This window comes from Perissodus microlepis, chromosome 16 (assembly GCF_051167445.1).
Source record: "Perissodus microlepis isolate ML-2025 ecotype Zambia chromosome 16, ASM5116744v1, whole genome shotgun sequence".
In the NCBI taxonomy this organism is placed as follows: Eukaryota; Metazoa; Chordata; class Actinopteri; order Cichliformes; family Cichlidae; genus Perissodus; species Perissodus microlepis.
In genome coordinates this window covers 1454030-1481453 of record NC_140476.1, presented here as the reverse complement: position 1 = coordinate 1481453, position 27424 = coordinate 1454030, and the positions used below count along the sequence as shown (strand labels likewise).

The following is a 27424-nucleotide window of genomic DNA, read 5'->3' as shown; positions in this document are numbered from 1 at the left end:
GACTGTGAGAGCACAACGTCCTCAACACATTTCCATTTTGCAATTTCGAGCTTTAAAACCGCTGCTGGTGATGAATGACCTCTGAGAGATGTGAGGGGTCCGTCCGCTCAGCGTCCTGCTCATTCGAGTCGCTCCTCTCGTGGATTACAAAACTCCTTCAAGCTTCTCGACGATCGTAACATTTCCAGGTCATCAGGAAGCAAAGCTGCCCACAAACCTGCTCCACAGGTCAGATTTCATTATTTGTGCGGCGTTTTCTTTGTTTTAAACTTTAATCGCAGCTTCCTGTGTGACCTGCCTGAAGAACACTGCCTCTCCAGCTCTGTCCTTTTGGGAACTTTAGATGTGCCCGAGGTTCCTTCACGGCTCTGTCGTTTCCTTTATTGTTTCCTCATAACGGGATAAAGATTTAATACCTGTAGAACTGTCTGCAGGTATTCTGATGTTTCTCTTTCTGATGTTTCCAGCGTGCATGTTGTGCTGTCGGTATGATCTTTGCAGGCAGCCTGCTACTAGCGAGAGTACTCCTGAAACTCTGCCACGAGGAGACAGTTGGCGCTAATATGGATTGATGAACACCTGGGTCTTTAGAAATGCTTCTGTAGGCTTTTCCAGCATCGCCATAATTCTTCTTCTGACATCCAAAAAAAGTAGTTGACATCAAAGCCATGATTTATACCAACACGGAGCAGACTGAGTAACCACGCAGTCATGCTTTCATTTAAAGGAGGGGACATCTTTGCATTGCACGCTTTCATTTTGATCTCTGGCACACCTGAAAGCACAGCGTAGCTTTGGAAGACGCTGTTAGCGTTCAGGCTCACTTAGCTTCTCAGTTATTTCTGCTGCGTTCAACAAGGAGTCAGAGCTACAGCTGTTTGTGTGCTGCTCGTGCACGATTCAAACTCATTTTAACATTAAGTTACTATTCTGTAAATGTTCACGATCTTAGCTGTGAAACTGTAGAACTAAAGCGCTGTAAGTGAAGGAACGCAGTCAGGTACTCACTGCAGTTCTCCTCGTCTGAGTTGTCTCCACAGTCGTTCTGGCTGTCGCACCTCCAGTGGTCGGGGATGCAGTTGTTATTCTCGCAGCGGAATTCATGAGGTCCGCAGGTCTTTTCATCTTTTTCATCAGGAGCAAACAAACACTAAGATGAAAATGGCTTCAAAGAGCATGAATATTAATACTGCGCTCGCTATCACATTTTCAACCTGCAATCACGGCTTCCTCAGGGTTTCCCGACGCTGAGTTCAAAACACGGTGCACACTCAAGAGGCGAGCGTACCTGACTGTGCCACCAAGCCCAACAAACGTGTGACAGGAAGCTGGCAAAACCGAACGTTCTGTGAGAAAACACCGGCGACAGCTGCCGAACGACGCGGCTTTAGTCGGAAACCGAACTCGCCATGTTTCACTTCCTCTGAGACGTCACACGAGCCACGACTAAATCTGATATTTTTGAATCTGTGAGGAGCTTCGACAGATACAAACACTCGTTTCACCAGAGCAGGAAACGGATCCACGGGTTTTTCGTCATGAAACGTCTCAGCAAAGATAGGGAAGCAGTTCATAGGTGTAGGCTTAAAATGCCTCCCACACATGCAATAAACAGCCGAGTGTCGACTCTTCTTTCATTTACGTTTTTGTTGGTTTTTGGGACGACTGTGTGCGTTTGTCGATATGAACGGCAGCTCGCAGTTCAGAAACGATGGAGGGCCGAGAGTTTGAGCCTGAAATGAAAGCAGACGTCTCGCCGTTAAACCTTAATGGCCGGAGCAAAAATTACTCAAAATAGCTGCATTTATTTTTAAAAGACGAACAGATGCGCTGACATTTCCTCCACTGATGCTTCCTCAGAATGGCTTTCCAAAGTCAAACCGAGAGCTCCTTTTTAAAAAGTCATTTCTGTGCAGACATCATCAGGGATAATGGCCAAGGTAACGCTGTTATCAGTTAGGGAAGAGATGTGTCAAAAGAGGAGGGTGGCACATTCTGCCTGGATCTCTTTCCAACACGACAGCAGGAGGAGAGAATCAGGAGGGAAAGCTGAGTGCAGCAGCAGAGGACACGAGGCAGACATTCATTAGGAAGCGGCTCAGTCACTTACAGCATATAAAAGATGTGACACGAGGAAAAGAAGCAATATTTCCTTGTTAAGTCGGAGCTCATTACCAAGTTAACAAGCAAAACTTCCTTAAAAAGTCTCAGGTAATTCAAAGTGAAATTACATTAGCTGCTGAGCAGGATGGAGCCCACCGCGCTCCGAAGTGGTGAAAAGTGTTCAGATGACAGCGAGGAGCAGCTAATACAGGCTGAGAGGCTAAAGCCATCGGTGACGTATACAAAGTGGCAAAACATTAATTGGGCGTTACTTCAGGGTGCCTCAAGTTGACATGAAAAGCAGGAAAGCTGGAAATGAACCAAACTGTAATAACAATCTGCTGCAGAGACGTTTGAGGGTCGCACGTTGAAGCAGGAGAGGAGGAGGATAAGCAGAGCGCTGCTCACTCTCATCCAGGCCAATCACCTGTGTCATCGCAGGGCTACGGCACCTGATGACGACTAAGGCAGGAAATGATGCAACGCGCAGCGTTTCAGAGCTGCAGCCAGAGGCAGATGGTGCAGTTTTATTTAACTTGTATATGTATGCAAAACATAAATGCAGCCATGAGCGAGGCATCTCTGCTGTGTGTGCTGCTGAGCTTTGTAGCAGGCTGCTGTCATTTGCATATAATTTAATGAAGGTAAACACAGACGGTTGTGCGTAACGACACCGAGGCCCTGCTACAATCACACAGCGCAGATTTATCAGCAGGCGCGTCCAGCTGCCTGCAGATGGCCCGATGGACGCTGCTGCAGCAGTGAATGAGAAGCTTTTCATGCATCACAAAGCAGCTGTGCAGGAATTTATAGATCATCACAGACAATTCCTCCTTTCACATATTTTTATAGTGAAATCAAAGTGAATACTGGCTGATAGGTGAACAAGTTAAATGGAGAATTTGCATTTTAGGCATTACTCCAAGTAGTGACGCACTTATTGTCAGCACAGAGATTTGAATGAGCCTCACTCCATCCTGAATGAGCCTCCATCGCAGGTCACCGTAAATCCCCTGTAACGCTCTGCAGACAGGAGCAACGCCTCAAACCCACATCCGTCTGTTTCATGAGGTCACCGTGAGGTCTGGAAAATATAGCGTTTACAGGGAACTGTTCCCAGGACGGCCTTTTTTCAATTTCAAGTTTATAGGACAGCAAAGATTTTATTTTGTCGTTTTATTGACGTCTATTATTCGCTCGCGGTTTAAAACGGAACACAACGCCGTCCTTTCAGATCTGCAAATTAAATTAAAAGCTTGATGAGAACTGATTATCATTTCCCTCAAAAGGGAGACGAGTCGTGATTGATTAAGATTCTGAGACAAAAGCGATGAGATGAATAAGAAAGATGCATTCGAGTGCAGACAAAACGCGGCTAAAAGAGCAGCTGTCAGCTTTCATCATCTGTCACGAGGAAACAAATGTTTAATCTTCGATAATTTCTGGTTTTTTATTTATTTCCTCTTTTCAAAGGCACGTCATGCAGATTTCACAGCGCTGCTTTTACCTGCCCCGGCCCTGCCCTGGGCTTCCAGCGCGCCACTGATAACACACCCACTTTGATTTTGTAATTGTGAGCTGATATTCACGAGTAACGTCGGGCACGCCGAGGTCGTGATGCTCAGCTCTTACTAACAACGGGGACGACGTCTTTCTCGCTCGGCCCGAGTTAAAAAACAACTAGAAGCAGCGAGCGAGGGCGAGCGAAAAACTGTGGTTAACTCACCGCAGTCCGCCTCGTCCGACCCATCTGCACAGTCAGGGTCCTCATCACAAACCCACAGTTTGGAAATGCAGTGCATGGAGGCTTTGCACTGGAACTGGTCTGGGGAGCAGGTGCTTTCAGCTACGGAGGGAATGAAGTCGTGTGAAAAGGAGAAAGTAATGCAGACATCATATGATATTATATTTGTAGAAGAAGCTGCAGAAAAGGAAATAAATGTAGTGCTTCAATAACATCTCCTTCACACACATTTTCAATCTAGCGAGGTAGCAGCCGCCTCTTGTTACAGAGCCTGACATTGTTTCAAACGGCATTTTAATATCAGCGGTGCCACGTTCCTCACAAAAGAGCATTCAAAACCACATCCAATCACGCTGGAAGTCTAAGGCCTGAAAGTAATTAGCTTCACTTTCATTAAGTCTCTCTTTCTCCTCCTGACTTTCTTGCATTTCTCCCCCCTCCACCCCCACCCCTCCTGCAATCACATGCAAGACAAATGTGGCAATCTGAAAGAGTTGAATAGGGTATGATATTCTGATGAGTTACATCACTGCAGAGAAAATCTCTTCTTATCCTCTGTGTGATTCAATATCGAATCTCTTTCCACAGAAACAGGTCATAACAAGGGTTGTCTGTGGAATACTTAATGGCTTCATATATTCTGTCCAAGCACAGAAACGCACTAACTGCACTGAAAAAAAGTGATTTTTTTAATCAGTTCGATTATACCTCTAAACCAGAGACGCCAAAATCCTTAAATCGTCTTGTTTTTCAGTTTGTTTCTGCAGCGTTAGGATGCTGATCAACTGAGGGATGCATGTAAGCTTCCCCCAGTCTAACATCCTGGTTAAGCCATTCAAGACAATGAGTCTAAACGTAATAACGCTGAGCCTCACGGCAGTCTGTCTCGTCCTCTCCGTCGCCGCAGTCGTCCTGGCCGTTGCAGCGCAGGTTAAGAGGGATGCACTTCTGTTTGCCTGCGCACTTGAACTGGCCCGACAGGCAGATGTACGTCTCTGAATTAGAGCAAAGAAAGAAGCAAGAAGTCAGTTTCAGACTGACTGGCAGCAACTCAGCAGACAACAGGTCAGTTTATCAAAACATCTTTAATTATGAAGCAAAGACTTTGAAGTGATTTTATTAATAATTTAGTCTATAAAACGATACGAGCTGATGGTGACAAAGGTTTGTTTGTCAACAATGAAAAACACAAACATGCTCGATTTACAAAAGTATGAAAAACAACTGTGAGGCTGAACCCAGCAGAGGCCTGAAAGTCCTATTAACAAATGATGAATTATTTATCACAACAGATTTAGTTCATTTTCTGGTGACCGACTAAACTAATCGCCCGATTAAGTCATTAGTTCAGTGCTAATAAGTAGCAGCCAAACACACAAAGGAAACAATGCTGCCAGGTAACGAGCGACACAGGAGCGCCGTTTCCATCCTTACCACAGTTAGCTTCGTCCGTGTTGTCGCCACAGTCGTTCTCGCCGTCACAGATGAAGGGTGGAAGAGCACAAAGGCCGGTGCCACACTGAAAACGCCCAGGCTGACATTTGAATTCAGCTGTTGAGGAAACATGGTTCAGTCTATATACAGTAACAGCTTAACTGTAGCAGGCTCTGTGACCCGAGTGTCCTTACGGCCAAATCAATGTTGCTATTGCTCAAAGCTCACTAAAATAATGAGGCTGGCTTCCTCTGGTTTAGTGCGGCTCTAAAGCAACCTTGAAACAGCACGGCACTCACGGCAGTCGGCGGGCTCGTCAGAGCCGTCCCCACAGTCGTCCACGGTGTCGCACTTCCACCAGAAAGGGATGCACTCGTCTGTGCCGCAGCGGAACTTTCAAAATCAAAACACAGAGTTTAAAGTCAGCGCGAACAGTCGGCGCTTCAAAGAAATCAATACGCAGACGTTTCCTCGGCCCTGAGGTGCACGTTTGAAGAGGGAAGCTTACGACGCTCAAGCAATTAGTCTTCAGGGGAAAATCCTGATCAGGACAGAAGGAGGAGGTGGGAAGAGTGACGGCGCTCACCTGACTGGACGTGCAGTTGGAGAGGCAGGTTTTGTTGTCGGCCGCCAAATAAAAATTCGTGGGACAGGCACATTTGTGTTCCCCGCCGGGGGACAGGAGACACAGGTGGCTGCATCCCCCATTCGCAATCTGACACTGGTGCTTGGGAACTACAGAGGAGACAGAAGCACGTGAGCGAGTTCAAACCGGATCACACAAACCGCTTTCCTCTGAAAACCACAGAGCGCACGGACGCCGTCGGCACCGGAGGACAGAATGAACACGAGCGCCAGATGGACTTCATACCTTCGGGCTGGCGCAGGGAGTGGTAGACCTTGATGGATTTGATGGCTTGCCAGGAGTTGAGGAGCTCGATCCCTTGAGCGCCGGTTGTCTTGTGAGCACGTCGCAGAGATTTGGACTTCCCGTCAGTCCAATAGACAAAGTCCTCAAACAAAGTCAGCGCCATTACTCCCTGGATGTGATCGTAGGACACTGGAACGGGACGAATAACCACAGCGGACCTCAATTACACTCTGTCCTACTCTGCATAGCAACTGCGGTGCCGCTAATCCTGTAACAGCTGCACTCATGTAACACAGTGTGAATAATGATCACATACCAGTGAAAACAATCTCCTCATTTAACTTTGAGAAAATAAGCAGCTGTTCTTTAACCGAGCGACACCTTCGTCTCACCTTTGCGTCTTTGGGCGCCATCCATGGTGGCAAACAGGATGTGGTTGTCGTCGGCCCAGTACAGCCTCTTGTTGGTGTAATCGATCGTGAGAGCTGTGGGGCTGTAGATCTCTGTGTCAATGATAACCGTCTGCCCTCGGCCGTCCATGCCGATGCGCCCGATGTGAGGAGGATCACAGCAGTCTACCCAGAAGATGTACCTGGTCAGAAGGAAAGCACGGGTCAAGGAGCTGCTGTCATGAGGCAGCAGCTTTTATTGGCGTGGTAGCGTAGCGCACACGGTGATGAATGACGGCCATAAAAGGGTTTTACAAAGATTCAGATAAAAAATAATAATTACATTCAATGGGAGAACAAAAAAGCAGGTGTGCAAGACACAAATGCATCTTCCAATTTAAACTTAATGTGAGATCATAAAAGAGCCTAACTGAAAACGTGACAGCTGATCTCTGTGAAGCTGCGACGATCCTTCTAAGCAGGGACGCATTAACGTGCAGCCACGACATGCTTACCCCGTCTGGGGGTCCAGAGCGAGATCTGTCGGGTTCTTGAGGCCCGAGCTGATCAGCACCGCAGGGTACAGCCCGTTGGCTTTGGACACTTCCATCGTTTTCTTTTCTGTGTCGCACCAGTACAGATTTTTTCCGATCCAGTCCACGGCTAAGGCACTGGGAACCGCTGTTCTGTGGACTATCTGGGAGCAGAGATTGAGAAAAATTAATTTTGGTGCATAGGTTTGTCCGGCGCATATCTTAGAAGTCATTAACATTTTCTTTCATGGATGAATGTCAAGAAATATATTGGATTTCAGCTGAACTGGCACGCACTATTGATAGGTCGGTGCTGTCAGTTTTAATAGAAATAGAAAGAAGAATTGTGCCACTAAGAAGCCATTTTCTAAATCCCTCACACGCCCTTCCACAATAGGGAGATATTTGCCCTCAGAAAGGCTTCATCCTCCTCTTCTTCAGGACACATTAAACTGTTCTATTGTATTTAACAACTGTACACATCCAGAAGTAAAATTAGTACTATTGTGGTTAGTAGGACAGATTTGTTTGAGTGTTTGACTGAGAAATGCAGCATCATTAACGGGCAGCAGAATCTGAGTTTAATGAACAAAACAGAAAGTGCATATCTGCAGCTACAGAACACTGATGGGTTTTTAAATGACCTCCACATACATCACTGTATTCATTTCAGAAGGTGATAGAATCTGCAAAATTAGGACATCCAGTAAGTATGATGGCTTTAAAATGTGCTTCCTTTATTATGGCCTTAATGAGTTCACAGCCCGGGTTTGTGTTTGTTCAGAGAACAGTGTACTCGGTGTACTTAATGGTTGCATATTTAATGGGGCTCGGGGTCCTGGTATCACCTGCTCTGCACCACATCACCTCCCATAGACTCTGTGTGAAACTAGTGCGATCTTAAGAAAACCACGGTAGTTGATATAAATCTTCAAGGTGTGTGAACTGTGTGAGGAAAATCATGCTTGATGTTAAACAATGCTGTGGCATATCTACAGATGTTTTTATTGAGTCAGCACTGCAGTGTGCAACACTGTTAAAAGCAGTTCAGCAGTGATCACTTGCTCTACTTATGCTATAGGAGGTAAATGCAGAGAAATGATCCTTCAACTCTATGCAAACCAACAATTAATGCCACAGCTGCACTTTTCTATTTGCCATCAAATGCATGCATGTGTAAGTGCAGCAGCATGCAGCAGCGTGCAGCAGCAGCGTGCAGCAGCGTGCTCCAAAATCTGAAATGTTCTAATAAAGCAAAGCAATGCAAACATCTCTGAAAAGCAGAGAAACCCACAGAAAAAGCTTCTGCTCAATAGTCTCGCCCTCCTCGTGTGGCCAACCGTTACTATGAGGACTGGATATCAGTGACTCTTTTAATTAGCCTGATGTGAGAAGCTCCTGTATCTGTGTCTCAGACACTTTGTCCTCTTGCTAAGCAGTGGCAGTGGCTCAACCTTACAGAGTGAAAGTAATTGAGCTGAATAAGCCTAATGCCCCACGCAGTTATTTTAATGAGAAGTGGCATGGGGCGCTCAGCGGGTGTTCTGCTTAAGTCCCAGTGTCCATTGTGCGGACTTCAATCTCGTGGTCTGCGCGAAACCTCGGCCATGACACAAAAAAACTACATTGTATCATTACGGCCGCTGCATTCATCTAAAAGCCATTGATGATATTCCCATTATCACTAACATGCATTAATTTCTCTTAAGCAAACAGGTCATCGAGTGCTGACAGAAAAAGAAAAACGCTGCTAAGGATAAAAAATAACCAGCATCATCTTAGCAGTGATAATGAGCCACTTAAGCAACATGCAATGACTCATCTTCAAAATAGAGAAAGGTTGCTGTTGAACTGCAGCTTGATGGCTTAAATGGATCATTGAGAGAGAACTCGGCACAGCAGAAAGAGAGAAAAAGAAGTTAACAAAGGGTTGGAGCAGGTGGATGGATGTTTGACAGGGTGCTACGAGGCGCTGCGTGGCACAGTCAGCACCGGAGGTCCGCGGTACCTTCAGGTCGCTCCCGTTCAGGCGCATTCTGTTGATCTTTCGACCACTCGGCCTGGTTGAGTCCACCCAGTAGATAAATTCTTTCTTGTAATCAAAATCCAGATGGATGATGTTGTAGAGGCCCTGAGAATCACACAAAGACAGGAAATGCTGAGGTTTAGTTTACCGAGAACGGCTAATGGCATCGGCCGAGGTGAAACATCAGCTTGAAATGCTCGATTTCTCCAGCATCGATGTGATTTTGACTGTGATATCGATTTATGTTCCCATAGGTTCCAGTACTTTCAACCACGCAAAGCTTTGGATAAGTGAGTCGAGACCACGTTGCAGTCTATCAAAACAGAAGATGGAAGTGCTCTCCTCCTCTGTCACGCTCACAGGACCCCTCTGTCAGTCACACAGAGCTGCTCACAAAACAAGTGCCCCCACCCCGCTGTCTCACACTGCGGGTGCTGAGGAAAGATGTCAGACAATCTGACAGGAGAAACGAGACATCTTCATCAGACCATCAACACCCTCACAGACAGGTGCCAAAGCATCCTGGGGGGACCTTTCTCACTCTAAACACCAGCTATAGAGATGAAGCCTGCACGCCCCTTTATCAGCGCTTCCACCGCCGCTGCATTTTCCATTCGTTTCCCTGCAGACGCTGCAGAATCCAGCACTCGTAATGGATTCTTCGAACATGAAATAAAACTTTTAAAAATAACTCTTTCATTCTGTTCCACGATTGTTGATGAATTTGAGGGAAAACATAACTGAAAGCTAATGTACAATATGACCGTATAAAACTCGGTTTTTCTTTTTGTTTTTATTTCAGTCAGATTAGATTTTTATGTGAATCTGCTTAAAACTCGTCTGAGCAAAATTATGTTGCATCAATTTTGCAGCAAATCAAGTATTTTCACAGAGCTCAGAGGTTTAGTGTTAACCACAGACCGTTTGTTGTTTTGGTTTGTGAGCTTGAATAGTTTTGTGTGTTTTTATGTGTGTTGTGAGAGCAGACTTGCACACAGTTAAACATGTATGGATTATATAATGTCCAATTCTGAATACTGCTTGGTAAATAAGGGGATTTGATATAATGGGGAAATAATCCTGCTGCTTTTCCAGTACAAACATTGTGTAGACACGGAGACATTCATGAAAACTTTTCTTTTCTTATTTCAGATATATTTAGATTTTCAAAATAAAAATTAGTCTGATTACTTATGAGCTTCTGGGGTTATTATTAGTCAGTCCAACACAAATGAACATGATGCCACAGGCGAAGCAAAACTAAACACACTGAACATGGAAACACAAGACTTTCAAAATAAAACAGGAAACATGGAGAGACGTAAACTGGGACATGCAAGCTTGGCACAAGAGACAGAGAGAGGATGAGGGACACAGAGAAGAGAGACACAAGGGGAACCTACATAGACAAGGAGACACAGGAGAAAGAAACTAGACGAACACTAAACCCAGACCAGGCCCCCTGACTCTCTCTGCAGACATATCTCCTCTGCCAACGACAAAAACTGGTAAATATCTAAGTGTAAATATAACAAATTAGTGTTGTTTTACTTCTGCTGTTTAGATTTTAACTCAGGCTCGATGTAGCCTCTTGAATTTTTCTGACAGAGAACAGTGTTAAGGTTTAGCTACCAACGAGGCACTGAGACTCATCCTGAAATAACCAGGCCTGCCAATAATCCTCCGGGTTGTTCAAATATTGAATAAAGCAGAGCTCCTATAACCACACGGTGCAAAGAGGAGCAGACCTGCGACAAAAGCCGGCATCTTTCATAGTACAAGAGAGGAACGTACACAACTGCATTATATTAATTAGATTATTCTCTATGCAACACAGTACTATAACATTTTTATTATACTGTACTATTAATATTATTGTTTTTTCCAGAATTTCACTATACATGTACAATAACAGGAAATGTTTTTTTGTATTTTCATTTAATTATGTTGTTTAGATGTTTTACAAATGATCATATTTTACACAACACGGATGTAAAAAGTAACAATAAAAACATTTTTATAATATCCGGGTACGTGAGGGTGTGGTGAAGTGAAATCAGGTCAGCTGCCGATAACAGGCTGTGATTAAAGTGAGCTGTGGCTAATGAGAACAGCAGTGCAATCAGCAGAATACAGCGAGTCAAGAGGTTAATATGAGCGTGACAGCAGACCCTAGGACGGCTGTGAGGTGATTTACAGTGAATCACAGTTAACCATTTGTGATGCTCAACAGTCAGATTTAAGCTTCGCCTGAAGCAGCAGAGATGAGACCTCAGCATGACTGAAATAGTGTTTCCTCCGGGTCCCCTGGGCGATTTCTCTCATTGCCAATCAGAACTGCCAACTGTCCTCTGCCTTTATGGGAGGTTGGAAGATCAAGGTGGACACCAAATACCGTACATGAATAGAGAAAATAAGTTAGAGAGGTTTGTGCATCATGTGTAGGTTTGATGCTAAAGGTCAGAGAATAAAGTTTCACCTCTGCACAAACTCAATCTGGTTCAACCAGGTGACACAAAAGTGTTCAGAATAAATCATCAAACTGTGTTAATGCACATATTAGATCATTATATGTTACCATCTTAGTGTCAGTGCAACTGTAGAACATTACACGGCAGCAGACAGTTTAAATCTTATTATGTAAAATAATGCATGATGGGGCAACAGCGTTACAGGGTCATTAGGGTGCAACCCCTGGACAGCACAGACTGATTAAAGGCAAACAAAGCACCAAAAATAATTTCTATTGTGTTACTACGGACTTCTCTCTGTAAAGGTATCAGTCCAACAGGGTTAGCGGACATTCAAGCACAAAAAAGAACAGGATGATTATCTGTAGCCTGCCTCTAATATCTAATGATCCTCTATCCAAGAATAACATGCACGTATCACTTACCTGTTTCAGGATGGTGTAATTTGAGCCATCCACACTCAATTTGCGGATCTCGTGGTGGTCTGCCATAATGAGAAAGGGCTCTTCAGCTAAAATGAGGAACATGCATCGTTAGAGGGCTTCTGCACCCTGAGCAAACCTGAGAAACTTAAAAAAATCTGACTTACCTGACAGAGCCTTGCACGTGTTAGGATTACGCTCCAAGGCTTCGTAGCCATCCACACACAGGCATTTGTAGGAGCCGTACGTGTTTATGCAGCGCTGGCTGCAAGGAAGTGTCGTGGAGCACTCGTCAACATCCACACAAGTCCTGCCATCGTCCTTCAGATAGAAACCAGGCCAGCATTTACACTGATCACAAAAGCAGAAACAAAGAGTTTTGATCATGAGCGCAGGAAACAAAAAGCCTCAGTCGAGCTGTCGCGACGCTTCCTCTGCTGCAATCAGACAAATTATTAACATTTTAACTTGTGTTAGTGAGACAGCTTTGTTATTAAAGCAACATCAAAGCAATTATAGAGCAGCTGGCAGTAACAAACCATGTATCTCTGGGCCTCAGTGTAATGCAGGTCAGCAAAAAGCACCCAAACCAAGCACCAAACAGAAGTTGGCATCTAAGCCATGATTTAGACGTACTGTTCCTCAGCTTAAAAACTCCACTGCACTCCAGTGACCGAGGACCCCAAAAAATAACTGAAAGTGCTTGAATCAGCTGCTCTGGAGCCGCTGCAAATCCCTTTCTTATCCCAAGTTACAACCTTGAGGGCCTTTCTGCTGATCTTCCTGTTCAGGCCACAAATGGATGAGCTAAGGGTCCGCATCGACGTGCCCGACGTGCAGCTCTGCCCCTGCTGCGATCAGGAGATGCTTCCTGTGCTTTCAGCCTCTTTGTAAACCACCATCACAAGGAAGAGCAGGAGAAGAAAATTCAGAGAGGAAGCGATAAAACCGCCGCAGAACGACAACGGGCAAAGGCACCATAACACTCCCGGGGTGTGGCCTTAAACTTTGACCCCCGCACCATCGCCAGGTACCGTAGAATCGCAGAGCGCAGTGAGGGAGCAGGTGTTGGCATATCATTAAGCTCACCTTACAGTTTTCAAGGTTATTCAAAAAGTGAGAGGCAGCGTGTGCTGTATATACTCCCACCCATCTTTATCTGTGTAATGAAGTGCAAAGTTAGCCTTGATTTATTATCGGCCATTAATCATTCAGGTCCACCACTGCTAATATCAGCTCCATATTTCACCTGCTACTGAATTGGAATTTATGCAAGTGCTTAAAATGTAGTTCACAGTGTTTGACACCTTATAGCGTGACTCATGGTTCCAGATGCAGATGAAACCCTGAGACTCATTTTTAGGCTGTTTTGCATGAATTGCAAACTGATTTTGGTTTGCTGGTCTTTATCATCATCGACACTTACCTTATAGCCTACAGGAAGGTCCTGGCAGTCCTGCGTACACCCGCTGACTCTGCGGTTCAAACATTCGTTCACATTGCAGTTCCTCTCGTCCGATCGGTCCCCGCAGTCGTCTTTGCCATCGCAAAGGTTCCCCTGAGAAATGCAGCGTCCGTTGGAACACATGAAGAAGGAGCCATTGCACAAGCTTCCTGAAAAGAGCAAGACATGGGTGTGAAGGCAGAGCGCCCTGCAATTCCTCCGTGAAGGCGAGGAATGACTTGAACCTGACAGTGGATCCTGGGAGATTAATCCCTTTAAGTAAATCTCTCCGGGATGCAGCGCCGTTTTTGTTTGCAGCATATATACGCACCAGCTTCCTGGGTGATTGGTGCTGCTGATGACACTGACGAGAGATTCCAGCTGAGAGCCAAACAGCAGTCTTACCTGCAGCCAGACATTTAAGGTTCAGAGGCAGTTCGTCAGAGTGGTCGGGACAGTCCGCGTAGCCATCGCACTCCCACTGAGAGCTGAGAAGGCAGCGCCCGTCCCCACAGCGAAATTCCTCTGATCCACAGGAACGATAGACTGAAGAAAGAGAAAGACAGCCGCTCTCTTACTGCAGGTGGCAGCGACATCGATTTAGATTAGGGCGCATCTTTAGCTGAATCCAAATCAGTTCTGTCAAATCAAGCTGCAAAAGCGAGATTTCCACGACTATGGTTCATAATGTCATTAGCATGGTGATCTGGAGGCGTAATGGCATTCAGCTGCATTGGCCAACATCGCTACACTAAATGCACACGTTTCATCAGCCGGTAATCATAAACCACGGCTGCCACAGAGAACCCCCCCCCTCTGCGAGACAAACAGTCAAAGCTGCAGTAAAGCTAATAAACACAGAACGTCGTGCACGTGTTTGAAAGCAGCCCAACATACAAGGACAGGATGTGATTCACAGGCCGACGCTGACTTTCTGCTCACTGCCTTTGGGCACTTTTTTAAACTTTACATTAATAAGACGGCCACTTGCTGAAATACGGTAAGTGGTTTGGTGATGATAAACATTGCAGTGTAGTTACAAGTATCACATCAACACAACTGCTGCATTACAAAAAAATCAATTCAGTTTTATTTATGTAGCACCAAATGACACCAAGTGTAGGTTTCCTGCGAATGGAGCCGTAGCTTAAATAGACAACAGTCCTCGATATAGTTTCTTTAAAGTCCAAACAGGTCCACAGCAACAGAACTCCAAATTATGCAAACGTATAAAGCTCAATTCAAAATGGATGAAGAGAGATTTTGAGGTCAAAAAACTATGTGGCTCCACTGTCCCCCAACTTCCTGTTTCTGCTGCACTATCAAAATAAAAGCATGCATTTCAAATTAAACTGCATGTAGGCTCCTACACCAAGGGTCACCTCAAGTTGCTTCATCCTGGAAAGACCCTGCAGTAATCTTACAGAGTCTGAGCTGGCCCCGCCCCTCCCTGAGCCTGGTTCTGCTGGAGGTTTCTTCCTGTTAAAAGGGAGTTTTTCCTTCCCACTGTCGCCAAAGTGCTGCTCATAGGGGGTCATATGATTGTTGGGTTTTTCTCTGTATGTATTATTGTAGGGTCTACCTTACAGTATAAAGCGCCTTGAGGCGACTGTTGTTGTGATTTGATGCTGTATAAATGAAACTGAATTAATATTTATTCTTCTACATTATTCATATAACACATTTAATCTATAAAATACTGTTATGGAACTTGCCTGGTGCAGCTTTCAGCACGAGCACAGTGATAGTTAATATAAGAAAAATGAAAAACAAGATAAATCTACTTGCCACATTCCACCGACTCATCAGATCCGTCTCCACAGTCGTTATCGTGGTCACAGACGAATCGCTGGGGGATGCACGCTTTGTTGCGGCAGCGAAACGAGCTGTCATCACATGTGTTGTTGGGCGCTGATGCATTAAAAGAAATTAGTTAAATTGCTAATCTGTGGATAAACACTCTAAAACCAAACATGCAGTACTCTGAGAAGATGACATCACGTCTGGGGCTAATCAAATGTCTGAATGCAGATAAAACAGGCTGAAACTGAACAATCCTAATCTATTAACCACTGCTTCACATGTTTGCTCTGAACATAAATGTTACGCAGAGATTAGGAGTGGGCGTTTGGTTGGTGGGTTCCTTAATTTGCTGTGGGACAAAATAAGTTGCAACAAAACGACAGCGTGCAAACACGCGTCGACTTGAAGCTTCGTTCTTTGAAATAATTTGTTTGGAAGAATTTACCACAGCCAGCAGCGGAAAGTTCGTCACTCCCATCAGGACAGTCTCTCTCCCCGTCACACAGCCAGCGTTTTGGAACACAGGCATAAGACCCGGGGCAGCTGAACAGCCCCGGAGCACACGTCACCGTGCCTGAGAGCAAAACACAGACGCACTTTCAAAAGAGTGCATCCAATCAGAAGCGGACGTCTTTGGTTTAGTTTGGATGTTACCTTGGAAACGCTTTCAACTGATACTCAGTTTTGACCCCAGTAAACTCGACCCATCGCTGTGCAGAAACAACATACTGACTGTGCTTTGGTGCATAAATGATGCACGTCAGCAATGAGACAAAGGTAAATACAGTCGTTCAATTAGCCACGTACAGCTAAATGCAGATCTTGCTTTGGACAGTAATTGTAAGTGAGGAGCCTGTGGACCGTTTCTTCCTTGACACTCCATTACAACCAAATTATACAACCGGTGCTCACAGCAATTCCTGTCTCTTTATTGCGGTAGTATTCGTTTCATTTTATTGTAAAATTCATTACATACACATCTCATTTGCCCATTGAAATAGTTATATCTCCGGGGCCTCAGTGATGAAAAATCTATTTGCCTCAGTGCTCGCTCGAATTATCAGAAACGCCCGCAGTCTCATTTGTTGCCTCATTAAGATTGTTTCATTTCTCTACATTCATTTCCAGCTCGGCTACAGGAGCACGTGAAGCCACGGCGCTGTAATGCGATACGGCGAATGTGACCTTTTACAGCAACATCAGACTTTGCACGACAGCTGAAAGGGCACTAACCACAGATCTGCACGCTCTCATCCAGGCCGTCCTCACAGTCGTTCTCGCCGTCGCACAGCCACTGTTTGGCAATGCACTTGTTCTTGGAGCAGGCGAACTGGTTCCACAAGCAGGACGAGTCTGCAGAGGGCAGTGGATGAGGAATTTCAGTGCCATAAATCACACAAAGTGAGGAGGAAACAACAACAAATGTGCCATAGCCTACAGAGGGAGCAGAGCATTTTTAATCAAAACTCAGAAAGTGGGCTGACTCCTACTTGCCCCTTGGCTTGCTTGTTTTTCTCTTCAGCTTTTCAGCTCAGCAGCACACATACGTGCACATGGCTGCCACACCACCCATTGCAAACAGCACTTTTCCAAAAGGAATGATGGATTGTAGTTACAGGGCAATAAAATCAAATAAAATCACTTGAATATTGATTCAAATCATTTTTGCTCTTCGTGAAACGATACTGGAGTGGGACCGGAAACCAAGGATGCATTCTGCTTTATTACCGTGTGCAGAAGGAAGAATTTGTGTCACTGAGGCACCTCGTTTCCCCGGCGAGATGTTCTGTGGTCTCATTCTCTCTGATGTCAGGCCCAGCAAAGTCAGCCAGAGCTTTGATAAGATACTGGGAGGAGGATACGGGATGCGCGCACCAGGTCAGACCGCAGCACGAGCAAATATGGATACGACCGAGGGTGGGGGGTGTCTCACGCTGGGCTGCTTTCCTTTCTGTCAGACTTTGCACCAACTTTATGTGTTCTGATACTACGATGGAAGATAAGGACGAGATAAACATTAAACAGCTAAATCTGGAAACCACGATTATCCAGACTTTCCGTGTGCGATACCAAATTTGCACTTCAAATGCAAACAGCTGCTTCCTGTGTATGACAAAACAGCAGGTCTACAGCACGATAAACCTATCAAAGAAAGTCTTTCATGTCTCATTCTCAATAGTGTTTTGCACAGTGGAAAAGTGCACTGTGAATCGTGAAGAGACAAACGAGTGTTTGGTCTAATCAGCCGTGGAATTTCACATTTCTGAAATGTAATAACGTTTTCCTCAAAGCACATTCCCGATGCAGTTAGATTATCAGTGGATGGGGCTTTTTATATGATAATTAACTCAGAGGGATGGGAATATTGTCTATTTGTCTGGGAAAAGCTATTCAGAACTTCTCAAAGAATTATGGCGTAATTCATATCAGCCCTGACAGAAGCACATTCGAAGCACGAGGACGTTATCGTTTCACACAAAACCACATTTCCAGTTAAAGGAATGGAAATGGTGTTGGCGAGTTATGCATCTGCTACAACGTTCGCAGGCAATTTACAAAATAAATCTGATAACTCGGAAATGCATTAAATTTGAAAATTGCACTGAACTCCCTCTTCTATTGTTTGTGGCTGAGGTCCTCGGTAATTACACAGGAAGAAAGGCCACATTTGTGTTATCGCAGAGAAATGCTTTCAAAGGCACGCACTTAAGTCCTTTGCTCGCATTTTATTTGTGTTTGTCTTAATTATGTAAGCTGCTGCCGAGCTGCTCGTTTAAAAGTAAATCGCTGAGGCTGTACTCTGAATGACACGTGGATGCTAAATGCTAACTGTGTAGCTACTTTTGGCATCATGATCTCAGTTTAGCATGTCAGCATGCTAACATGAAGCTGTTTGGTTCTGCAAAGGTCATGTGTCACAGAAAGCAGAGTGATTACAAAGATCGAGGAATCATAAAAGTCACAGGACGCCTTTCATCAGTCGCAGAAACAGCTGAATTAGATGCTAGTGTTCAACGATGTGATGCTGATGCTCTGATGTGCAGAGCTGGAGTAACTGCAGAGGATGCAGCTGATCAGCTGCTGAAGCATAGGACAGGAAGAGAGGTGACGATGAGCAGCAGGTGGCTTCATGCTGAGAAAGAGCTCCTCAGATGTGAGGTTTGATTTGAGAGTGCTGATGGAGACCTTTAGAGGAGGTCAGAGCGTCACTCTGTCTCTCAGAGAAAGCAGATGATTGGCTGAGGTGTGCAGCAGGAGCAGAGGTGGGGAGTAATGAAGTACAAATACTTAAGTAGAATTTTCTGTACTTTACTGGAGTATTTTTAAACACTAGTATCTGTACTTCAGACAGGCTGTACTTTTGCCACCTTTGAGTAGGCGTGACAGGTGGGTACAAGGTGTGGGTGGGATACAGGATGACTGCCGTCTTGTTTGCAGTGATGATGGAGAGGCGGAGTCTCTCGTGTTTACAGGTGACACTGTGATTTTTAGAGCAGGAAACGAGGAGGTTTGTGGAGATGCAGATGGTTGGTGCGACAGAGGAGGATGCTGGGAGGAGAAGTAGCTGAAGCGGACCTGTGAGTGTGAAAGTGCTCATTTACCTCACAGAGAAGGCAGAGCTGAGCACAGCCGACTGCTTAGCGACTCCTTACACAGGCCACGCAGTCTGAGACAATGCAATGAACTGACAACGACAATCAAGTCAGCAACGGTTTCCACCCTGCGTGTGTGTGCGCATAACTTCATCAGGTCCAATTACCTACAACGCCGCGAACCACTACCCGCATTAAAGCACCCGGCTATTTTTCCCTGACGCCAGAAGCACTGACATGTGAACGGACGTGTGTACAAGCTTCTCATTTTGTGGGCAAATCACGTTAATCCATACCACGACTTTACTACGGTCCTCCTGATTAATTGGAGAGATCTCGAGTTTGCATTAAGTTCTGAACACATTAGCATGCACGAAAGCAGAAGAATAAACGCTCTCGCAGCCTCTGGTGAGGGAAGCAGAGGAGTGGCATTGTACTGTGTAATCCTTTCATATGTCACCGCTTTCCAGTGAACCCATATTTCCATCTTCAGTGTAACCGCTTCAGTGAGTGATGGCTCATTAATTAATTGTTACACTGGAAGGGCTGTATATTATAATTCAAAGAGAGCAGGGGAAAATGGTGCGTCTACCACCGCCTCGCTCTGAATTCAGGGTCAGAATTAGACTTTCAAACAAGCAGCAACACCCACTTGAGAAATCTCAAACGCACAATCAGGCTAAGCAAAACAAAGTGAGAAGGAATTGCCTCATGGTGCGATAAACAATCATCTCTTGTCTCTCTGCCTCCTATTTATATATTTAACGTGATATTTGTTGCAGGCCTGGATCTATTTAAATGACAAAAACATTACAACAAATAGCTTCTAGTTAATAGAAAATAAATATCCTTGCAAGCGCTGACAGCGTTGTGTGCTGGAATAAAATACCTCATCTATTATTTCATTTATTCTGGGGAAGCTCTTCTGAGAGGGCGAAGATTTGTTGGCCTACCGCATTGGAATTCATCTGCTCCGTCTTCACAGTCCTTTTGGCCGTCGCACAGCCACACGCTGGAAATGCAGTTCCCGCTTGGACACGCAAAGTGTCCCTCCTCACACTTCTGCCCATGGGAAACTGGCACAAGCAACAAAACCAAGTCAGTGCGCTGGGCCTTAGCAGCGATTGAGATCATTATCTTTCCTAAGCTCTCATTCCTCTGTCATAATCGTCTCTGAAAACGAGATCTGTCTTAAGTCTTTTCTAATTAATGCCGGCTTCCTTGATCTGCCTGCGAACGACGAGGCAAAATGTGTGTCTTTGTGCGTGCCTGCGCTCACCCTGGCAGTTGGTCTCGTCAGCGTAGTCGCCGCAATCATTGGCGCCATCGCAGATCCACGAGGCGTGGATGCACAGCGAGGTGGAGTTGCAGCTGATGAAATCTTTTTCTTTCACTCCCAGCTTGTAAAAGTGAGAGCAGTCGGTGTGGTCTGAATACAAAACACAGAAGCACGACTCGTCACAATGCCACTGCTGTGTGTGTGTCTGTGTGTGTTTTAACTGCGATGGAGGACTTACTGCAGTTTTTTTCGTCCGAGGCGTCGGCGCAGTCAATGACCTGGTTGCACCACGCTGAGCTGGGCACACAGCTCCCGTCTTTGCACGACGATTCTGATGAGCCGCACGTGACATCTACGGTAGAAGATTAGCATTTCAAAGAGAGACGGGAACAAAAGCAGCACTCGCAGACGGACGCGTGCGGCTCGGAACAATGCTTGGACTCCAACATCTGTGCAGGTGGAGTGCTAACAGCTAACTGAATGCCATGACCTTGTGTGTGCTTCAGTTTTCTTCCCATGTCCATTTCATTTTTCTGCATTCATCAATCTGTCATTTTCTGCTATTTTGATTATGTAAAAAAGTTTTTGTTTCATGTCCCATGAAAAGAAAACGCTGATGAAAGTACAACATCTAGTCAGGTAAACTCAGCTTGATATAAAGCTGCTAGGGTTTTCTAAGGCAGCTTGATATAAACACCACAGTATGTTTCTGCCTTTAAACTAAATACTTACATTAAATAAAATCACTGCGCTCTGTTGGAATAAAGAAAACATCGTACAGGCTCCCAGAATCAGCTTTTGGGGTAAGAGCCTTTGAATTTTTGCACTCGCTATGATCTCGTGGCTCATTAGGGAGCAAAGGCTCAGCACAGCATGGGGTCCAGCGTGAAACACTGACAGAAGCAGTAGTGTGACTGGGTTCTGCCTTCATGGATGGATAGGAGGATGGATAGCCCAGCAGATCACAGGGCTGTAACTTACTGCTACACAATGCTTCGTCGGAGTTATCCCCGCAGTCATCGATCCTGTCGCAGAAGCGGTTAGTGGCCACGCACCGCTGGTTGTAGCAGGGCCGAAAACCCTTCCGGCAGCTCCGGTTGTCTAAACAAACAGAATTGCATGTATGTGTTAAACTCCAGTATGGTGACATTTAGCTCCTATAAGAACTCAGACCAAGCTAACGTGCTTTTTGATGCTCTTACCGCAGTACTGCATCTTCTCATCCGATTTATCTTTGCAGTGGGCAATTCCATCACAGGTCAGCTGGAAGTCGATGCATTCTCCATTCCCACACTCATACTCAGTGTAGATGTTGCAGGAGGAATTCTCTGCTGCAAAGGAAGAATGTGGAAATATTGTTGCACAAGCTGTGTTCCAGCATGGAGCGAGCCACACATTTACATTATGAAAATGCTGCATTCGATAATATACTTTCAGTCGGTCGGCTGCGAATTGTCGAGAATATCATGATGCTGCACTGACGGTCGATTTGGTGTACAGTGCCATAACATGAAATGCCAACATTTGTAGTGATTTTCTCCAGGCATGAATTAAAATTCCAGCAACTTTCACAGACTTTGATCAGCCGTCCTCTCAACTGCTACTTGCAGCTTTGCAAGTCAAAAATGCTAAACTTCCTCCTAATGAGTCAGACTGGAGTGTGGGTAAGAAGCCTGCCATCGTCTGCCATGACATCCAAGCGATCATCCAGCTCCGAGTCACTTGCCACGTTCAGGCTGGCCAAACTTTCCTCGTTTGAACAGCTCCACCCACCATATGGTCTACCATCCCCGCATTTCATATTCAAGCAGCAATGTCACATTAGACGCAAACGCTGCTGCCATGTTGCCTCGTGACTCGACGTTATATGTGGAAAACAACCTGCTCCTCTCGACTTTTCTTATATTCAAATATTGTGCACGGCAACATGCAGTAGCTCATACTGAACCTCTGCAAGTGCTGTAAAACCACAGCTGTTTGATTGCGTGTAGTTATGTAGCGAGGACGGAGTTCAAAAATGTCAACGTTGATGTAAAGAGACGGCCAGAGGCCGGGTTACACGGAGCTCGTAAATGTAGGCAAAGTAATCCCGATGACTTACACACACATCTGTTGTCGTCTAAAAGCACACGCTCTCCACGGCAAGTGCAATTGACCCTCCCGTACGGGGTCAGCAGGCAAAGGTCGCCGCAGCCTCCGTTCATGTGTCTGCATGGGGACAGCTGACCTTCAATAAGAATCAAACAGAAGCAAGTCCGGCTTTTAAAGCAGTCACGTGAAAACCTTTCATTTCATTACGCAGTGATGTTGTTTTAAAATACAATCCTAAAGTCGAGTGACTTACCTTCAGCAGACTTCGCATTAACATCAGCAACAACATGACTTATTTCAAAACGGCTTCCAGAGCAGCTTCTTTCCCCTGTACTGTCCAAATATAACGCCCAACATCTCTGCTTGTTTCTTTGCCCTCCGACTCCTCCGATGATCAGAAGACTAAAAATGCTACATTGATACATCGTCTGAAGGTCTATTTCAATATCTATACCAGATATTATCATCATGTTGCTTAGCAGCTGCCTAACAATATGGCTGACAGCATTTATGCAGCATTTCAGAATTACCCATAACATCTTATAAAGGCATGCATGTTTTATCTAGTGACAACAACATCTATGTTATATCAGAAAACTTCAACTTTGTATGACTTTGCATATTATGACACATCATCTGGTTGCTTGGCAACTACCTAGCGATGGGATAAAAGTACCTTTTTTGCCAATTATTTGGTATCTAATTTATATAAACAAAAAGTTAATTATTCATGACATATTATAACATCATTGTGTTGAGCAGCAACCACATAGTGATGCTAGGTTGCTAATATTTATTTATTTTTCTCGCATATATACACATACACTTTCTCAGCCTCCCTGGGAAAGTCTATGCCAGGGTGCTGGAAAGGAGAGTTCGTCCGCTAGTCGAACCTCGGATACAGGAGGAACAATGCGGTTCTCGTCCTGGTCGCGGAACACTGGACCAGCTCTTTATCCTCTCGAGGATACTTGAGGGTGCATGGGAGTTTGCCCAACCAGTCTACATGTGTTTCGTGGACTTGGAGAAGGCATTCGACCGTGTCCCTCGGGGCGTCCTGTGGGAGGTGCTGCGGGAGTATGGGGTGTCTGGCCCATTGCTACGGGCCATTCGATCCCTATACAACCGTTGCAGTAGCTTGGTTCGCATTGCCGGCAATAAGTCGGACTCGTTCGCGGTGGGTGATGGGCTCCGCCAGGGCTGCCCTTTGTCTCCGGTTCTGTTCATAATTTTTGTGGACAGGATTTCTAGGCGCAGCCAAGTGGCGGAGGGCTTTCGCTTTGGTGGCCTCAGAATCTCGTCTCTGCTTTTTGCAGATGATGTGGTTCTGTTGGCTTCATCGGGTGATGGCCTCCAGCTCGCACTGGAACGGTTCGCAGCCGAGTGTGAAGCAGCGGGAATGAGGATCAGCACCTCCAAATCTGAAGCCATGGTTCTCAGCCGGAAAAGGGTGGAGTGCCCACTCCGGGTCGGGGATGAGTTCCTGCCCCAAGTGGAGGAGTTCAAGTATCTCGGGGTCTTGTTCGCGAGTGATGGGAGAAGGGAGCCGGAGATCGACAGACGGATTGGGGCTGCGGCTGCAGTAATGCGGACGCTGCACCGGTCCGTCGTGGTGAAGAGGGAGCTGAGCGTAAAAGCGAAGCTCTCAATTTACCGGTCGATCTACGTCCCTGCCCTCACCTATGGCCACGAGCTGTGGGTAGTGACCGAAAGAACGAGATCGCGGATACAAGCGGGAGAAATGAGCTTCCTCCGAAGGGTGGCTGGCCTCTCCCTTAGAGATAGGGTGAGAAGTTTGGCCATCCGGGAGGGGCTCAGAGTAGAGCCGCTGCTCCTCCACATCGAAAGGAGTCAGCTGAGGTGGTTCAGGCATCTGACAAGGATGCCTCCTGGGTGAGGCGTTCCAGGCATGTCCCACCGGGAGGAGGCCCCGGGGCAGACCCAGGACACGCTGGAGAGATTATATCTCTCGGCTGGCCTGGGAACGCCTTGGTGTTCCCCCGGATAAGCTGGAGGGGGTGGCTGGGGAGAGGGAGGTCTGGGCCTCTTTGCTTAGGCTGCTGCCCCTGCGACCCGGCCTCGGATAAAGCGGATGAAGATGGATGGATGGATGGATGGATGGATGGATATACACATACAGCTTAAAACATACTTAAAAAAAGGAACAACCTGCCTGATGCTGTAGCATGTAGCAGGAATTACAATGTGTTGTTCACAGGATTTTGTCCAAAATAAGTCAAGAATGAAATGTTACTTTGTGAGTCCGAGGTCCTGGCACTGAATATTCCAGAGTTAAGTGTAATTATAACTAAGTGGAAGCGATTGGGAACAACAGCAGCTTAGACTGTCCTGACCTCAACCTGACAGGACACCTTTGGGATGAATCAGACGTGGCCTTCCTGTCCGACATCAGGGTCTGAGCTCACAAATCTGCTTCTTAATTGTTAAAGAATTCCCATAAACACTCCTAAACCTTATGGAAAGCTTTCCCAGAAGAACTGAAAAGCTCTTATAGCTGCAAAGGTTCATAATAAATCATATTAAACTGTGTGGATTAAGGATGGGATGTCGAGCTCGTGTGACGGCAGACGAGCCGTTACTTCTGTCAGTACAGTGTGTGTGCGTGACTGGACATCATCCTGCTGTGAGTACGTCAATATTTAAAGTTGACAACACTCATCTGTTGTGTAACTTAGCTAAATATGTAATAATTTATAAAGAGGATATACGGTTATGATGAAGCTGTAAAGACAAAAAAGTATAAAGTGAGTTTTAAATTCCTTAAATTTCAACCTAAATCTGGAAAAATCTGGCATCAAAGTCCAACCAATGGGACACACTTACACCCACATCCCTCTGCCCTACTTGGAAATTAAACTTTTTATGACACTTAAGAGACTCCCTTTATAACAAAAGTCACTTTTTATATTAATTACCTCTGAGGCTTAAGTTTCTAGCTGCTCTAAATAAGACCACTTTCATTTATCAGCCCTGGTGTTTTCTGCATTAAATTAAGATTCACTTTTACATATATGTTTTCTGTTGGGTATCTTCTATATATACACATCTGGGTAGAACACACGTGATATGTGTAACTGTTGATTATTGATGTAATGTGATCAAACATTAAGACTGATCAGGATTGGTCTAAATGTTACTGAAGTGAAACAAACGTCAATGTGGGAAGAAACTGTATCGAGAACAGACACAGACGCACGCTCTGACTACATTTACCACCCTCACACTTTCAGTCAATGATCCAAAACAACATTAATGTGTCTAATATCCGGCCAAAAACACGCCACGGCTCGTGCAAACACACAACACACAAATATTTGCAGAAACGACTCTGCATACAGTGGCTATGAAATTCGCCGTATCCCAGATGTTCAAACACTCACAGTTGTTGGTATCCTTGGCCACAGCGATAATTCCCATTGGCTGGTGGGGAATATCTGCTCTAAGTACTTTGGTGTCGCCGCCTGTGTACTTGTTTGATCGCAGCACAGACCTGCGGGCCCAGTCTGACCAGTAGATGAAGTCTGCGTAGATGGCGAGCCCGTAGAAGTTTCCAGGTCCTGATTTAATTATGACCTAAAAACGTAAAGAAAACACGGCTGTTAGATCGGAGAGATCAGTGACGTCACTTTGACGTCACCCCTGCCGCCCACTTGACTGCTTAACCCAGATGTTGGGGGAGTAAATGACAGCGCCACTGGCAGAAAGGCAAGGATCCATCAGACGACACCCTCGGGGACTCTCCAGGCTCGTGGAGGGCCGAGGGGCGCGGGTGGTCGTGGTGGGGAAGCAGCTCTGTAGTCTCAGCCATTAGCAGGACAGGCTTGTAAGTGACATCACATTAGCCCTCTGCCATAGTGGGATTAACAGGACAGGTGTTGATTAAAGCAGCGCAGCGTGCGGAAGCAACAACTGGCCATCAGGTAAGTGAGAGACAGAGAGACGAGGGGGAACCGCCAGATGGGGCGGGTAGAACATATTGACAGGAAATTAGATTTGGGAGTCGTTCGGTTTACGGCCAGAAACGCATTAGTTTTGTGCTGAACTCGTGAAAATTGAAAATATTTCATAGCTTCTTATCAGATTCTCTTCATTCAACAATATTCAAATATAACGCTTTAATTGTCACGTCAACCAACTCCCAGCTGATTACTTTAACAGGCCTCAGATTTACGAACGCCGCTGAAGTAAAACGACACAAACTGCTTCCATGGACGTTCGCTCTCTCGGGGGTAAAAGGGCATCTTTGTCTTTTTCAGCTAAACATGCTGACATACCCCCTCATCGTGTACTCCGCTGCCCTTTCTGAAGCATTGCCCCCCCCACTCTCAAAATGGCACAGAGCACAACGCTCTGCAACTGATCTTGTTCTCGCCAACCGCTCTGCCAGCATGTGATGGCACTGCTGCCGTAAAGAGAGGACTAGTCGTATCCTCAAGGATACTCTGCTGCCATCAAAGTTTGCATGCATGTGAGTCACAACAAAACTGGCGCTTTGCAGAGTGTTTCACACTTGTTCTGGGACCTGTGCTGTTTTAATTCTGTGAATCCACACAGATTTGTTTTGCTGTTGATTTAAACACGGGTGCAAAAAATGTATCTTTTGTTTATTAATTTTCCTTTGAAATCGTCGGTTTCATGTGTGCTGCCTTCATGCTGTCTTCATGCTGCCTTCATGCTGTCTTCATGCTGCCTTCCATAACAACAGTCTGGATAAGTGCTGAAGTCGACAGTCGGCTATCTTTGTTTAATTTACACTTTTTAATTGGAATGGAGTATCTGCTCCCAGAGCAGTATCACTGCAAAGCCTTCATTAGCAGGAGCACACCGCAGCAGGGGCAGGTGGGGTCCCACAGGTGAAGACTTTCTGAGCCTAGTGACCTGGCTCATCAAACATATGGGTGACTAATTGAGATGGTGCTGAGCAGCAGAGGTCATATTAAGGCGAACCTTAAACCCACAGCTTTACTGTAACGCTCTGCACACCTCGGACAGGCTGGTTCTCTCCAGCTTCTATTATATGCATGAAATTTTTATGGACACAACGTGAACTCTTTTCACAGACTTTTATTTACTCTGGCTAAGAACAACTTTATCGGCGCCATCGGAGACGAGTGACAAACAAAGATCAAGTATCGCGTCCCAGAAGTTCGGCTGGAATCTGAGAGCTTCATTTCAGAACTTTCCGTCCATGAATCCTTCC

General features: G+C 45.6%; 1 protein-coding gene across 5 annotated transcripts in view; it reads right to left on the bottom strand.

Moving 5' to 3' along the window:
• Positions 1–27424, bottom strand: part of lrp1bb (low density lipoprotein receptor-related protein 1Bb) — a 263247-nt gene that overhangs the window by 39771 nt on the left and 196052 nt on the right. For all 5 annotated transcript variants that reach the window (XM_084907632.1, XM_084907630.1, XM_084907631.1 and 2 more), the window contains 24 exons: positions 25605–25797; positions 22214–22339; positions 21315–21443; positions 21094–21213; positions 20351–20464; positions 20113–20262; positions 19787–19909; positions 16474–16593; positions 15686–15814; positions 15226–15348; positions 13843–13983; positions 13420–13607; positions 12161–12344; positions 11997–12082; positions 9083–9205; positions 7057–7238; positions 6545–6744; positions 6153–6341; positions 5868–6016; positions 5581–5674; positions 5282–5398; positions 4723–4842; positions 3830–3949; positions 1009–1125 (listed from right to left, as the gene is read on the bottom strand). In XM_084907632.1, coding sequence (XP_084763758.1) covers positions 1009–1125; positions 3830–3949; positions 4723–4842; positions 5282–5398; positions 5581–5674; positions 5868–6016; positions 6153–6341; positions 6545–6744; positions 7057–7238; positions 9083–9205; positions 11997–12082; positions 12161–12344; positions 13420–13607; positions 13843–13983; positions 15226–15348; positions 15686–15814; positions 16474–16593; positions 19787–19909; positions 20113–20262; positions 20351–20464; positions 21094–21213; positions 21315–21443; positions 22214–22339; positions 25605–25797 — 3337 coding nt within the window. The remainder of the gene's footprint in view (positions 1–1008; positions 1126–3829; positions 3950–4722; positions 4843–5281; positions 5399–5580; positions 5675–5867; positions 6017–6152; positions 6342–6544; positions 6745–7056; positions 7239–9082; positions 9206–11996; positions 12083–12160; positions 12345–13419; positions 13608–13842; positions 13984–15225; positions 15349–15685; positions 15815–16473; positions 16594–19786; positions 19910–20112; positions 20263–20350; positions 20465–21093; positions 21214–21314; positions 21444–22213; positions 22340–25604; positions 25798–27424) is intronic.